Here is a 14,120-nt window from a genome sequence, read left to right as displayed (position 1 = left end):
TCAAGGTCACTATGACCTTAAAACTAAAAACAGTTTCCGGAGCATTACTTAAGTTCCATTCGACCTACAATGTTCAAACTTCATAGGATGATTGTCCATATAAGGTAGAAGACCCCTATTGATTTTGGGGTCACAAGGTCAAAGGTCAAGGTCGCTATTACCTTGATACTGAAAACAGTTTCCGGAGCATAACTTAAGTTCCAATTGACCCACAATGTTCAAACTTCATAGGATGATTGTCCATAGTGGGTAGAAGACCCCTATTGATTTTGGGGTCAAAAGGTCAAAGGTCAAGGTCACTATGACCTTAAAACTGAAAACAGTTTCCGGAGCATAACTTAAGTTCCATTCGACCCACAATGTTCAAACTTCATAGGATGATTGTCCATATTGGGCAAAAGACCCCTATTGATTTTGGGGTCACAAGGTCACTATTACCTTGATACTGAAAACAGTTTCCGGAGCATAACTTAAGTTCCAATTGACCCACAATGTTCAAACTTCATAGGATGATTGTCCATATTGGGTAGAAGACCCCTATTGATTTTGGGGTCACAAGGTCAAAGGTCAAGGTCACTATTACCTTGATACTGGAAACAGTTTCCGGAGCATAACTTAAGTTCCATTTGGCCCACAGTGTTCAAACTTCATAGGATGATTGTCCATATTAGGTAGAAGACCCCTATTGATTTTGGGGTCAAAAGGTCATGGGTCAAGGTCACTATATCCTTTAAACTGAACACAGTTTCTGGAGCATAACTTAAGTTCCATTTGGCCCACAATATTCAAACTTCATAGGATGATTGTCCATATTGGGCAAAAGACCCCCTATTGATTTTGGGGTCACTAGGTCAAAGGTCAAGGTCACAATTACCTTAAAACCAAAAACAGTTTCCGGAGCATAACGTAAGTTCCATTTGGCCCACAATATTCAAACTTCATAGGATGATTGTCCATATTGGGTAGAAGACCCCTATTGATTTTGGGGTCACAAGGTCAAAGGTCAAAGTCACTTTTACCTTAATACTGAAAACAGTTTCTAGAGCATAATTAAAGTTCCAATTGGCCCACAATATTCAAACTTCTTAGGATGATTGTCCATATAAGGTAGAAGACCCCTATTGATTTAGGGGTCACAAGGTCAAAGGTTAAGGTCATTATTAATAACTTAAGTATTAATCAACCTACAGCTGTAAAATTTTATAGGATGAACAGCGAATTCCCATGTCTTACAAATGCTTCATCCTTACTAAAAAAAAACCACTTTCGGGCATATAATGCTCCGCCTAGCGGTGCTCTTGTTATCAGTTTGTTATTTGTCCATTTTAATTGCTCTGATGAAATTATGGAACCAGCTTTGTGAAACAATGTTATCTGTTTTAACAGTAGCTTAATCATATACATGTACTGTTCTTTTACATGTGCTTTTAAAAAGAAAAAAAGAAAATTATTGTCATTATTATTATAATACTCATTTACACAATTCTCTTTTGATGCATCTTTACATCTCTGTATTTAACTATTGTATTTTACTAATTTCAAAATCGAGAACATACTCGAACTAAATCATCCTACAAATGTGTGGTTATTATAGATTGTAGACAGATAATGTTTTATAATAGAAGATTGTAATAAAGAGCATATAATTTGTGTTTTAGACTGCCTTAGCGTGCCACTACAGGATAGCAGTGAACAATAAGAAGACATCAATGAGCTGTCCAGAAGTTATGCTAGGGTTACTGCCTGGTGCTGGAGGCACTCAGAGGCTACTTAAACTGGTAACAAGATTAACATTTCTTTGTCCTACCCATCAGTCAATTATATCAAGTGTAAATTTACACATATAAGATTTTTATGCCAATATACGATCAAAAGTGTTGGTTTTTACCTGCCTGTCTGTTTGGGTAACTTACATGGGACATGAAATACCTCTGCACAGCATATGTCTGAATGTTTGTTTCATTTTGATATAATGTGGACCCCTAAATGAATTTGACCTTTGAAGTATTTTCACAGTGCTTATACCATGTGACATGTAATGATCTGTGCAATTGAAATATATATATATATAACAAACCAACATGCTATTGATCTAAGTAAAGTTACAGAAAAAAATATTTTGGCATCAAAATGTTCTATCCATTGTATATATGTTACATGTATGAAGCAAATTTGCCAGAAAAACTGCTTATTTCTAGGCTAAATTTATACAATTGTAAAAAAAAATCTTATGATATAATATATGCTGGTAACTGGATTATTTTCAGCTGCCATTTCAAACAGCAATGCCAATGATGCTGACTGGAAAATCTTATGATGCAAAGAGAGGGAAGAAGATTGGACTTGTTGACATGGTTGTGGAACCTATCGGTAAGGCATCTTCTTTGTTATGTAGAAAATGACAGCATTATCATTGGTTATGTATATACACTGCTTATTTTAGCTTAAACATTTTCAAAAATTGGTACTGTTTTGAGGTAAAAGATTTGATATTATCATTAATTTAGTGTATCTACTTACAACACTATATACAAAACATTTGCATATGAAATGAATATTGATGAAATGAAGGACTTAGTGCCATCAGAGATGTTAGTAAATGAAATGTAACAATAGATTTGCTGAAAATACCATGTAAAAAAGCGTTTGCTTAATCAAAATATAACATTTAAAATGATGCACAGTGATAGTACTGTTATATTTATTCTTAAACCATGTAAAAAAGAATTTTGTTAATTAACCAAAATAGAACTTTAAAAATGATGCACAGTGCTGTAATATTAAACAATTTTTATAGTTTAAGAATATTGATTGTTCCTATTGAAGGTGTTGGATTGAAGAGTGCAGATGAAAATACCCTGCAAGAATTGGAGAGAGTTGCAATCCTCACAGCAAAGTAAGATCATGTTCAAATATCTTAATATGATTCAGATAATGAAAAATATGATGTCACTTAACCTGCTAAATTTGTGTAATGGTTGAATCCTATTTACCATGCTTTGACTTTGGAATACTCCATTCAAATTTAAAGGGATTTCAATAATAAAATACTAGAAGTAAGCTACCAACAGTATAGAATCTGGCCAGACTTCGCATTATTTATGATATAATTAATATCTAAAGAGATTTTAAATCTTGGAATGACAGAAGTCGAGCCTAAAATCTGTTTATGCTTTATCTTTTTATGGAAGTGTGATAAACAATTGTACAGTAGTAGACTAGTATTTGATTCGTTGATTAAATCATTTCAGAGGATTAGCTGATGGTACAGTGAAAAAGCCAAAAAGAGAGAAAAAGGGGTTAAATAGTAAGGTCTTTTTGCTTTCTTTGCTACAATTTGAAAAAAATGTTATTAATTTATTTGCTACTATAAACCTATTACCTGCTGAATTTTGTTAATGGACTTGTCCAGTTTTATGTTTTGGAACAGTCCATTATCAATTTTGGGTATAATTATGAGAAAATTTAAAATAAGTCAGCCAACAGTAAAGAGTGATCAGACTGCATAGATATATGCAGGCTGGCTTAGCTCTATATATTGGTGGCAAAGGCTATTCACTTTAGGTTCAAGCTACATAAGGTTTTAAGGGTGCTTACTTCAAATCACTTGCCTCTCACCACACCCTGCTAAATGACTTTGGATTCTTTTATGTTAGGAAGCTAACCAACCAGCTTATAAAAGATCGATGGTGGTACTCTGTTGCCTGCTTTAGTGTGATATGATATCAAAGGTCTTCCTACACCAGTTATGCTTGAAAGTCACAATTTGGTCTTTTCATAGGGGCAACTGTGGCCAAATGGTTATGGCCATTGACTTCAAACCACTTGCTCCTCACGGCTGTGGGTTTGAATCCCTACAGGGACTTTAGAGTCTTTCATATGAGGAAGCTATCCAGCTAGCATATGGAATGTCAGTGGTTGTTCTCAGGTGCCTGTTGGTGCCTGAAATAATGTACAGAAGGGCACCTGAGGTCTTCCTCCACCAGGAAAGCTGGAAAGTCGCCATATCATCTCACCTGTCCTATGTTGGTTCGGCGAAAAAACCCAGCAAAAAAAAAAAATTGACCTTTTCAATTTGGTGCGACTTTAAATCCAACAATATAATAAAAAATTAAAAGAAACATTTGATGAGGTTGTGAATGAAATTTGATTTAGAAAGATTGTTAAAGAATTGTAAAATTTACAAAGTAAATACAAATATTACATTGAAAGACTTAAATGAAAATGATTGTTTTCCAGAATATATTGATAAATTTGCCAGTATGAAAATTGGAGATGTGTTTTGGGAGACTGGAGTTAAAAAGAAAGTCATGCAACAAACAAAAGGCAAATACCCTGCACCATTGAAAATTATTGAGGCAAGTATATCACTGCTGTTCTTTTAAAGTAATTAAGTTTGCTCATACATTCTGAAACTTCTCTAGGACTATGTAGCATACTTGAGGTAGGTGAATTTTCCAGTGATAAAAACCTGCCTCATGAGTAAAATGCATGAAAAACCCAGGACATTTTTAATATATTGATGTCATTTTTAGCTGGACTATTTAAATTAACCAGACACTATGGTTTTAAAAACAAAGCCATTTGAAATTGACAAAATTTTATTTTTCTGGTAAACTATAAGAAAATTATATCATCCTTATGAAAAAACCTAAAATATTGTATCTTCTAAAGTTTGTAGGAATGCAGTATACTGTGTTTATGTAATAATGTTCCATTTTCAATCTCTGGTATTTGTCTAAGTTTCTGTTTAATATTATAGGTGGCCAAAACTGGTGCAGTGGAAGGTGCTGAAAAAGGATATGCTGCAGAAGCAAAGGTAAGATTGTAACATTGTTGTCCAAATCTGTAACATACATGTAATCTTGTAACCCTACCCAGTTGGCAATAACAGATTCTGCCTATGCAGCCAGTGCTGACACATCTGTGCCTGCTGTCTGATCATTTCCTGAACAGTTTGCTATTCAGTCAGTACATATTTAGAAATTTCCCCTAAAAATGATGCAAGGTCTTATTCTGATTGAAAGATTGACAAGTCCATATAAGATAATAAGTGTGGTAAGAGTTAAAAATATAATAGAACAACATCATCAAGTTTTGCTTGATTTTCAAGATATTTTATATATACAATGTATATACATATTATGTAAGAAAGAAAATTCCAATGATTGCTATCATGAAAATTTTGATGTTTTAGGCATTTGGAGAGCTAGCTATGACATCTGAATGTAAAGCATTGATTGGATTGTTCAACGGACAGACAGCGTGTAAGAAAAACAGGTTTGGTAAACCTGAACGCGAAGTCAAGTAAGTAAGACACACAGAAGTGGTCCTTATTTAACAAGAGAAATGCATTATTATTTGTTTAAAACAACAATTTTTTCAACAGATTTTACTATTTACTTCTGTTCACAACCCAGTATGGCAATAGTTCCTGGACATAAGTCTAATAGTCATTTGTCTCTTGATGCTGATTCAGTTATCAGTCATTTGTGGAGAAATTGGTAATTAATTGGTAATATACTAGAAGTTAGTTACGCAGGAAAGCTGGTTAGGTCTGGTGGATCAAGATATGTCCAAAATGAGGAAAATCAACTTGTTGAATTGATCATAAATAAAGAGCATTCATCTGTAGAACAGTATACTTTTAGAGATTGTAGAGCACAGATTTTACTATGTGATACGTTAATTTCAGTTCAGAAAATGCACATATTTATGGTGTTTTTAATTTTTAACAAATTATTCAGTTACTTGCTGCAATACTGGATTACTCATAACTTAGATTCAGGCATTTGAACATATTTGCTGTAAAATAACACTTACATTACATTATATCCACAAGACATAAGGTATATTGATGAATCAATGTTTTCAAGTACAAGGTATTTTGTTATAGTTTTATGAATTTAGTAATAACTTGACCAAGATAATTAACACGTGTTTTATTATTTTCATTTCAGGACCCTGGGAATGTTAGGAGCTGGTCTGATGGGGGCAGGTATTGCCCAGGTTTCTATAGATAAAGGAATAGACGTAATTCTTAAGGATGTCACACAGGCTGGCCTCGCCAGAGGAGAGGACCAGGTCACTAAGGGACTTGATACTAAAGTTAAGAGGAAAAAAATTACTAGGTATTCTACCTGCTCTCTTAGTGCTTCCCTCAACTGCTCATCACATTATGATTTTAATCTTTCGGATTTCTGAACCCTTTGTTTTATGTTTGGTTATGCATTTATATTGAAACAGGAAGTGTCATATTTTGGTCAATGTACAAAATGCACAGAGTATTAAAAGATAAATGCTCTGATACTACAAATGTCTTGAAAAAAAGTGATCCCTCAGAAGTATTAAAATCAGCAAAATAACATGAAAATTGCAGACTCAGTTTGATTGAATCTGTACATGAGGGATAATGAAAAAGTGCAACATCCCCCTAGCATGACCTTTAGCGGTACTCAATTTTCAACACTTATAAGTGCTGGAATCAATGAAACAGAAGGACCAGAATAATAGCTATATTATCTTCAGACTTAACGGTTATGTTGTGATTTATTTCACAATACAACTGATGTCTCCTTCTGGCCACCATCTGTATCACCCATTTTACAGATGTTAAGGTTGAGCATAGTTTTGTTCTTAAATGAAATAGATGCAGTAAGTTTGCTAAGAGTTGTTTTTACTCTTTGTTTTTCTAGTTTTGAGAAGGACACAATATTAACTCATTTGGATCCCACAACATCATATGAGCATTTTAAAAAATGTGATATCATAGTTGAAGCTGTATTTGAAGATCTGAAACTTAAACATAAAGTAGTTAAGGAAGTAGAACAGGTAAATATTACAAAATTTATTATTTTATTTTGATGGTACTGGGAAAAACAAATTTGAACTTGAAAAATTCCATAGCCACTTACTGAAGGTGAATTGGTCTATTATGGAGAATCTGTTATACAATGAATAATTACATTGATAGTATTTAGTATTAGACATAACAGTATTTAGTATTAGACATAACAACAAACCATGAAAGAATTAAACATGGAAGTTGTTGGCAAGTGTGAGATTATCCAACATTACATATTTATATAGCAGATAATAAAATGATCTAGAACAAAATATTATTATTCATCAGATAAATGGTCATTATAAATCACTTAGAACTTTATCAACTTTTTTTTTGCAAACAACTCTTTAAAGAATATCCAAGTTATACGTTTCTATAGTTTTTGTCAATATTTGAAATTTTAACAGAAAGTGTGCCAATTGTAGACCAATCCACATTAATGTTAGTTGAAGTTCAAATATTGCAAGATGTAATTGTTATTTATTATTTCAAAACTTAATGAGTCTTTTATCATAAGTTGTAATGGACACAAATTTTCTTAAAAATTTTGTTTATTACTTTCATTTTATTTCTTTATTTACTTTTATTTTAGGAACCTGTAATGATTTTGGTTTAAGAGAGTTTGGTACAAAGTTGCATGTATTATTTTGAAGTCAATATTTGTTTTCAGAAAATCCCAGAACACTGTATATTTGCTTCAAACACCTCTGCATTGCCAATTACACAAATTGCTGAAGCCAGCATTAGACCGGAAAAGGTACGGATATTTCTCACATAATCAAATCATTTGCTAAAATCTGTGAGCTTATTGTCACTGGCTAGAATTGAAGTTACAGTTACTTGAAGTGAAATTTTAGTCATGGTGATTATTGTGGTCATTATATGTCTGTTATTACACTCACTGTTACTTTTGTAATACTTCATGTATACCACCTACTAAAAGATATTTAACAATAAAAACTACCAACTTAATAATTTTGATAGCGCTTTGAATGCATGTGCATATCATCAACCAAATACTTATAATCAATGATAAAAAAACATATCAGATATCATTATGAAAAACAAGGGAAGTTATATTTATAGTGATACTTGTTAAAGATAAATAATATTGAAAAACAACAACAAACCCAATAATTTAGGTAGCACTTTGAATGCTTGTTCATATCATCAACCAAATACTTTAAATCAATAATAAAAACAATTCAAATAATTTAACATCATGAAAAAATAGGGAAAATATATTTATAGTGATATTTATTATGCTTTACTCCCACCCCCAGAAAGTTACTTTGCTCCCTCTACCAAATTAATGTGGAAGTTTTTCTCTGCATTATCTATTATTAAAAAATTACAAATTTTCACTGTTTAAACCTTCTTTAAGCTTTCTTTTAAGTATGATGCTTGCCCTCTTCTAAATCCAGCATTTTCTGAACAGAGGAATCATCATTAGTTTGTTTGTTTTGGTTGCTTTTGTTTAAATATGATGATGTATTTTTGTTACAGTTTATTGGTATGCACTATTTCTCACCAGTTGACAAAATGCAGTTATTGGAGATTATTACTACAGACAAGACGTCCAAGGACACAGCTGGTTTGTTTTTATTTATAATACATAATTCACATATGTGCGGCAAAAAAGTTGTTTTTGTAAGGTAAAGTCTATTACATCATTTCATTGATATTGATTATGTGTATTGTGATAATAGAAATTCCTGAGGTATGTTAGTGTTGTGATGTCTGACTGTTTTGAATCTTTAATGTTTAAATATTTTAAGATTTTTAAGAGAATGAGTTTTGAAAGCTGTGTATTACTATAACTATATATGCTGTTGTATCTATCATGTATTATTGTTGTTATTGTTATTTAACAGCTTCAGCAGTGGCTGTTGGGTTGAAACAAGGAAAGGTTGTGATTGTAGTGAAGGATGGTCCAGGGTTCTATACCACCAGAATACTTGCTCCAACACTATCAGAAGCTGTTAGATGTCTACAGGTAGAAATGTTCTTCTACAATTATAATGATTGATATGAAATAGAGGAAGTTCTAACTTCAGTTTACTTGCCCGTTATTGAATTCCACCTTTATTTTCGGATTATTTCTTGTGATAAATCTAAACAGCTAGATTATAGGTCAATGATTCTACTTTATTATCTGCTTGTGCCTGAAATAAAGCACAGAGGGTCACCTTATGAGTAAGGCAGAAAAATGACTGTATGGCATGTACATTGTTTGTGCAACTCAACCAGACAAAATTAAATAATGATTCTGAATAGAAATTAAAGTACATCATAATGTCTGAAGTTGAAAAGACTTTTTTAAAATTCATTCAAAGTCAATTTTGTTTGTTAATATACCACACCTATTAGGTCCATTTTGTAAGATGATGAGGTTAAAAATATCAATGAAATTTAGTGACAATATAAAGAATTTGAAATGTGAATGTTGAAGTAAGCAACTTAAGCCAAGAATTTTTATATTAAAATAGGAAGGAGTATCCCCAACAAAGTTAGACTCATTGACAAGGGAGTTTGGTTGGCCTGTTGGTGTAGCTACATTGGCAGATGAGGTGGGCATAGATGTAGCAGCTCATGTGGCCGAGGACCTCGGCAAGGCTTTCGGTCCAAGATTTGGTGGTGGTAATATCAACGTCCTTATAGATATGGTCAATGCCGGATATCTAGGTAACTTTACTGAACAACAGTTTATTTGATAACCAGTTTTATTTGTATATAATTAAATATGTTAATATTGTCTGAAAAGGAATGTTAGTAAACATATAATATTGAGTTACTTTGGAAATTTTCAGGCATTTAGTTTTACAATGTTTCCATCATACTGTATTTAATTAAAAGTGAAGACAAAAAATATTGATAACTGTACTACATGGGTTTTGAAAACTGGATTGATAAGACCACCAAAAGAAGTCTTAATAGAGACATTTTACTGTACCAAAACTATACTATTTATTAGCTAATGAGTAAGTTGGAAACATATAATAATGTTATGTGCAAAATATAAAGATGTATATTATTACAGGTCGTAAGTCTGGGAAAGGTGTTTATATTTATGAAAAGGGAAGTAAGGCAAAACCAGAGAATGATCAAGCTAAGCAGATCCTTGAGAAATACAGATTAACACCAAAAGAAACGTCAGTATTAATAATTTTATTTGCTTTTATAAATGGATTTTATATTATTTGTTTTGTAATTGATACACAATGGGGTGTTTGTCGTTAAAGGATGTAAAGCAATAACTGTGGAAATATGCTATAACAAATAAAAGGGCTGTACAGTCAGGCTATTTTTATATCTCAAAGAATGTGACTGTCTCTGTTGAAAATGGACATGAATGTAACAAGCCAACAGAATGTTTCTAACAAAATATGTGTGGCCCAGTGGTTAAGGTTGCTGACTCCTTCACCACTGGGTTTGAATCCTGTCAGGCAGTTTGGATTCTGTCATGTTAGGAAGCTATCCAGCTAGCTTACGGAAGGTCTATGGTTCTACTTGGGTGCCTGATATAATGCGCGAAGGGATACCAAATTTCTTTCTGTACAGTAAAGCTGGAAAGTTGCCATATCACCTTTACTGTGTTGATGTGAATTAAATCCAACAAAACTAAAAACATGCGTACATATATAAGATCTAACATCCAAAAATGTAACAACCAAGTTTTTTTCCTCCTGATCAAGACATTCATACCTTGTGAACAAAGAGCCTGATGTTGGTCAAAATTGAAATGTAATATTGTAATTGTTACTTTATGTACAGTGTGACAGATGAAGATATCCAGTTCAGATTAGCCTCTAGATTTATTAATGAAGCTGTAATGTGCTTACAAGAAGGCATCTTAGAAAATCCTGTAAGTTTTTTATATACCAGATGTTTATAATGTATATTGCTTGATTTACACATTTTAAAATTTATTCCAAAAAGAATTATACCTTAATTCTCGTCAGATGTATAAGAAGATTTTATTTGGATTCACACAATTTTCAAAAACTTCATTGAAAAAAATAAGACAACAAAATTTTACATTTATTGCTATGAAAATAGAACTGGAGCACATACCTTGTAATGTTGATAACATACGATTTGAAATGAAGTCTACTATATTGTTCTGTATTGCAGTTGGAAGGTGATATTGGTGCAGTATTTGGACTTGGTTTCCCACCATTCCTTGGAGGTAACACACAATAATGTCTTCATAAATGCAATATTATATTCCCTGTATATTTATCAGCTCACTCTATATTGTTAATCTGCCTGGATGCCTGACGGAAAAAAATCAAAATAGTTCATTTTATATAAATTTGATGATTAATGCAGCATTTTGTTGCTGTAGATGTTCATCCATCAACAAGTATGTTAGTCTTGTTTGAATTGTTGTACCTGTTTACAGCCATAGTGGCACACATGCACTTTCTCTTATAGGAGACATATGATAGCCCTTGATAGCAAATACAGAAAAATATCTGTTGACACAGATTCCTTATTAACCAAGGAAATCTGAAATGAATGTGTATCAAAACACTGCAGTGATTTATGTAAAAAAGTGCTGTGCTCAAGACTGTATTAATTTTTTGATCGAGGGTTTTATCACTTCATAAACTTGCTTGTTACTCACAGTCTCTTCATTTGTTTTACTGACCAGTATTAAAGAATATTTTAATGGATCGGTGCAAAACGGATGTAACTCCTTCACTGTGTAACATGAGTTACAGCTCTTTTGCACCAAACCCTCAATTTGATGACTTTGTAATGATTTGTTATTGTGTCGCCTCTACGGAGTAGTGGCGACATATAGGGATCACTTCTCCGTCGTCCGTATGTCCATCCGTCCGTCACAAAACTTGTCCGGACTACTCCTCATAAACTACTGGTGCAATTTAATCCAAACTTTACAGGAATGATCAGTACCAAGTCTAGTTGTGCATATTGTCAGCATTTTCCCGTTCAATGATTTTTGTCAGAGTTATGGCCCTTTAATAATTTTTAATTTTAAAGTTTGTCCGGACTACTTCTCTTATACCACTAATGCAATTTCAATGAAACTTTACAGGATTGATCTGTAGCTCAAGTCCTTGCGCATATTGCATGGGTTTTCCGGTTGAATGATTTTTGGTCGAGTTATGGCCCTTTGATAAAAAGGTGTTTTTATGCCACCGCAGCATCTGCGAGGCGGTGGCATATAGCGATTCACCTGTGTGTGTGTGTGTGTTTGTGTGTGTGTTATATAGATTATATAGTGAACTTAAAAAATCTTCTTGTGAAAAACCACTAGTCCAATTTCAACCAAACTTGGCAGGATTGTTCCTTGGGTGAAGGGCTTCCAAAGTTGTTCAAAGAATTTCATTCCATGCAGAAATCTGGTTGCCATGGCAACCAAAAGGAATTATAAGAATAAATTTTAAAAATCTTCTTGTAAAGACCCAAAAGGCCTAGAGCTTAGATATTTTGCATAAGGCATTGTCTGGTAGACCTCTAACAAGAGTGTTCAAATTATAGCCCTGGGGTCAAAATTGGCCCCACCCCGGGGGTCATTGATTTTCACTATGTACATATAGTAAAAACTTAAAATACCTTCTTGTAAAAACCCAAAAGGCTTAGAGCTTAGATATTTTGCATAAGGCATCATCTGGTAGACCCTTACCAAGATTGTTAAAATTATAGCCCTTGGGTCAAAATTGGCCCCGCCCCGGGGTCATTGATTTTCGCTATATGTACATATAGTAAAAACTTAAAAACACCTTCTTGTAAAGACCCAAAAGGCCTAGAGCTTAGATATTTTGCATAAGGCATTGTCTGGTAGACCTCTACCCAGATTGTTCAAATTATAGCCCAGGGGTCAAAATCGGCCCGCCCTAGGGGTCATTGGTTTTCCTTATATGTATATAGTAAAAACTTAAAAAAAATTCTTATGTTATGGCCCTTTAATAATTTTTATTTTTAAAGTTTGTCCGGACTACTTCTCTTATACCACTAATGCAATTTAAATGAAACTTTACAGGATTGATCTGTAGCTCAAGTCTTTGTGCATATTGCACATGTTTTCTGGTTGAATGATTTTTGGCCGAGTTATGGCCCTTTGATAAAAAGGTGTTTTTTTCTGTGTGTTGCCAGATACGCAAAAGCTTGTCCGGACTACTCCTCATAAACTACTGGTGCAATTTTATCCAAACTTTACAGGAATGATCAGTACCAAGTCTAGTTGTGCACTGTCGGTCTGTCACAAAATTTGTCCCAACATGAAATTGGCCATCATGAGGCAACACATGTGATTACTGATTGCTCTTGTTGATATAATTATTTTGTATTATGTTTCAGGACCTTTCCGATACATAGATTTACACGGTGCACGTCAGCTTGTAGATAGAATGTTGAAATTCCAGCAGTGGTATGGAGATGAATTCAAACCATGTCAGTTGTTGTTGGACCATGCCAACGATTCAAGCAAAAAGTTCCATAAAAACTGATAAACCACATTGTGTTAAATTTGATAAGGTTAAGATTTACAAATTTATTATATAAAGATGTGTAGGAAAGTGTTAAAGGAGATGGGAGCCAAAAACTGGACCAAATTTATAACCAGTTTATTTCTGTGATCAAATTGACATTTTTCTGTTCTTGTTTATATATAGAGAGTCTTGTAAGAGATATAAGAAATTGTATGTGATTTTGTGGAGGAAATAGTTTGTCTTTATATGTGCTAGTTAAATGATTATATTAGTCTCTTTCTGCCGATCTGTTTGACTTCAACAAAGAAAACGTCAATGTATGTATACATGTACTGTGAGCAAACGGAAAGTTTCATGTGAAGAGCATTTAATAATGTGAGTTTACATGTCAGACGATTTGTTACATTTGGCATACTTTTATTTTCTATACTGCCTTATCATTCAAAGTAATAAAACAGTTCAGTGTATGTGTTATTTCTCAAGACAACAAACGTGAGAATCTTTCATGATGTCACAATTTCTGTAATCTATATGCTTCACCATTGTACATGTATATTTTTTGTTTGATAGCTAAACACTTGTGTCTTATTTTCAAGTGAATCTTTCGGAAATAAAATGAATGACCCTTACATTTTATAGGATTTTTTCTTAAATGGGAATCAGTGATGATAGATGTACATCCATGCACTGGTATTTGGAATTTACATTTATAGAAAGGCTTTAATTTAGTGTCATGATTGTTATTGATTATGAAACTCTGTAAGAAAATATTGATTTAAATTATTTTATATTATGAAAATAGATTTTGAAATCTA

At 33.0% G+C, this 14,120-nt stretch overlaps 1 protein-coding gene across 1 annotated transcript in view; it reads left to right on the top strand.

Annotated features, from left to right (window-relative positions):
- LOC132717855 (trifunctional enzyme subunit alpha, mitochondrial-like) overlaps positions 1 to 14,120 on the top strand; it is a 22,199-nt gene extending 8,079 nt beyond the window's left edge. Inside the window, exons 6-22 of the mRNA XM_060701430.1 lie at positions 1,659 to 1,778; positions 2,268 to 2,370; positions 2,827 to 2,896; positions 3,252 to 3,307; positions 4,240 to 4,358; positions 4,763 to 4,819; positions 5,198 to 5,307; positions 5,961 to 6,131; positions 6,696 to 6,831; positions 7,515 to 7,601; positions 8,351 to 8,438; positions 8,719 to 8,840; positions 9,334 to 9,529; positions 9,885 to 9,996; positions 10,619 to 10,709; positions 10,979 to 11,033; positions 13,175 to 14,120. Coding sequence (XP_060557413.1) covers positions 1,659 to 1,778; positions 2,268 to 2,370; positions 2,827 to 2,896; positions 3,252 to 3,307; positions 4,240 to 4,358; positions 4,763 to 4,819; positions 5,198 to 5,307; positions 5,961 to 6,131; positions 6,696 to 6,831; positions 7,515 to 7,601; positions 8,351 to 8,438; positions 8,719 to 8,840; positions 9,334 to 9,529; positions 9,885 to 9,996; positions 10,619 to 10,709; positions 10,979 to 11,033; positions 13,175 to 13,323 — 1,842 coding nt within the window. The 3' untranslated portion in view covers positions 13,324 to 14,120. The remainder of the gene's footprint in view (positions 1 to 1,658; positions 1,779 to 2,267; positions 2,371 to 2,826; positions 2,897 to 3,251; positions 3,308 to 4,239; positions 4,359 to 4,762; positions 4,820 to 5,197; positions 5,308 to 5,960; positions 6,132 to 6,695; positions 6,832 to 7,514; positions 7,602 to 8,350; positions 8,439 to 8,718; positions 8,841 to 9,333; positions 9,530 to 9,884; positions 9,997 to 10,618; positions 10,710 to 10,978; positions 11,034 to 13,174) is intronic.

This window comes from Ruditapes philippinarum, unplaced genomic scaffold (assembly GCF_026571515.1).
Source record: "Ruditapes philippinarum isolate M1 unplaced genomic scaffold, ASM2657151v2 ctg1131_1_1_1_1, whole genome shotgun sequence".
Classification (NCBI taxonomy): domain Eukaryota; kingdom Metazoa; phylum Mollusca; class Bivalvia; order Venerida; family Veneridae; genus Ruditapes; species Ruditapes philippinarum.
Note: the sequence above shows the minus strand (reverse complement) of the source record. Positions and strands in the feature narration are given on the sequence as shown.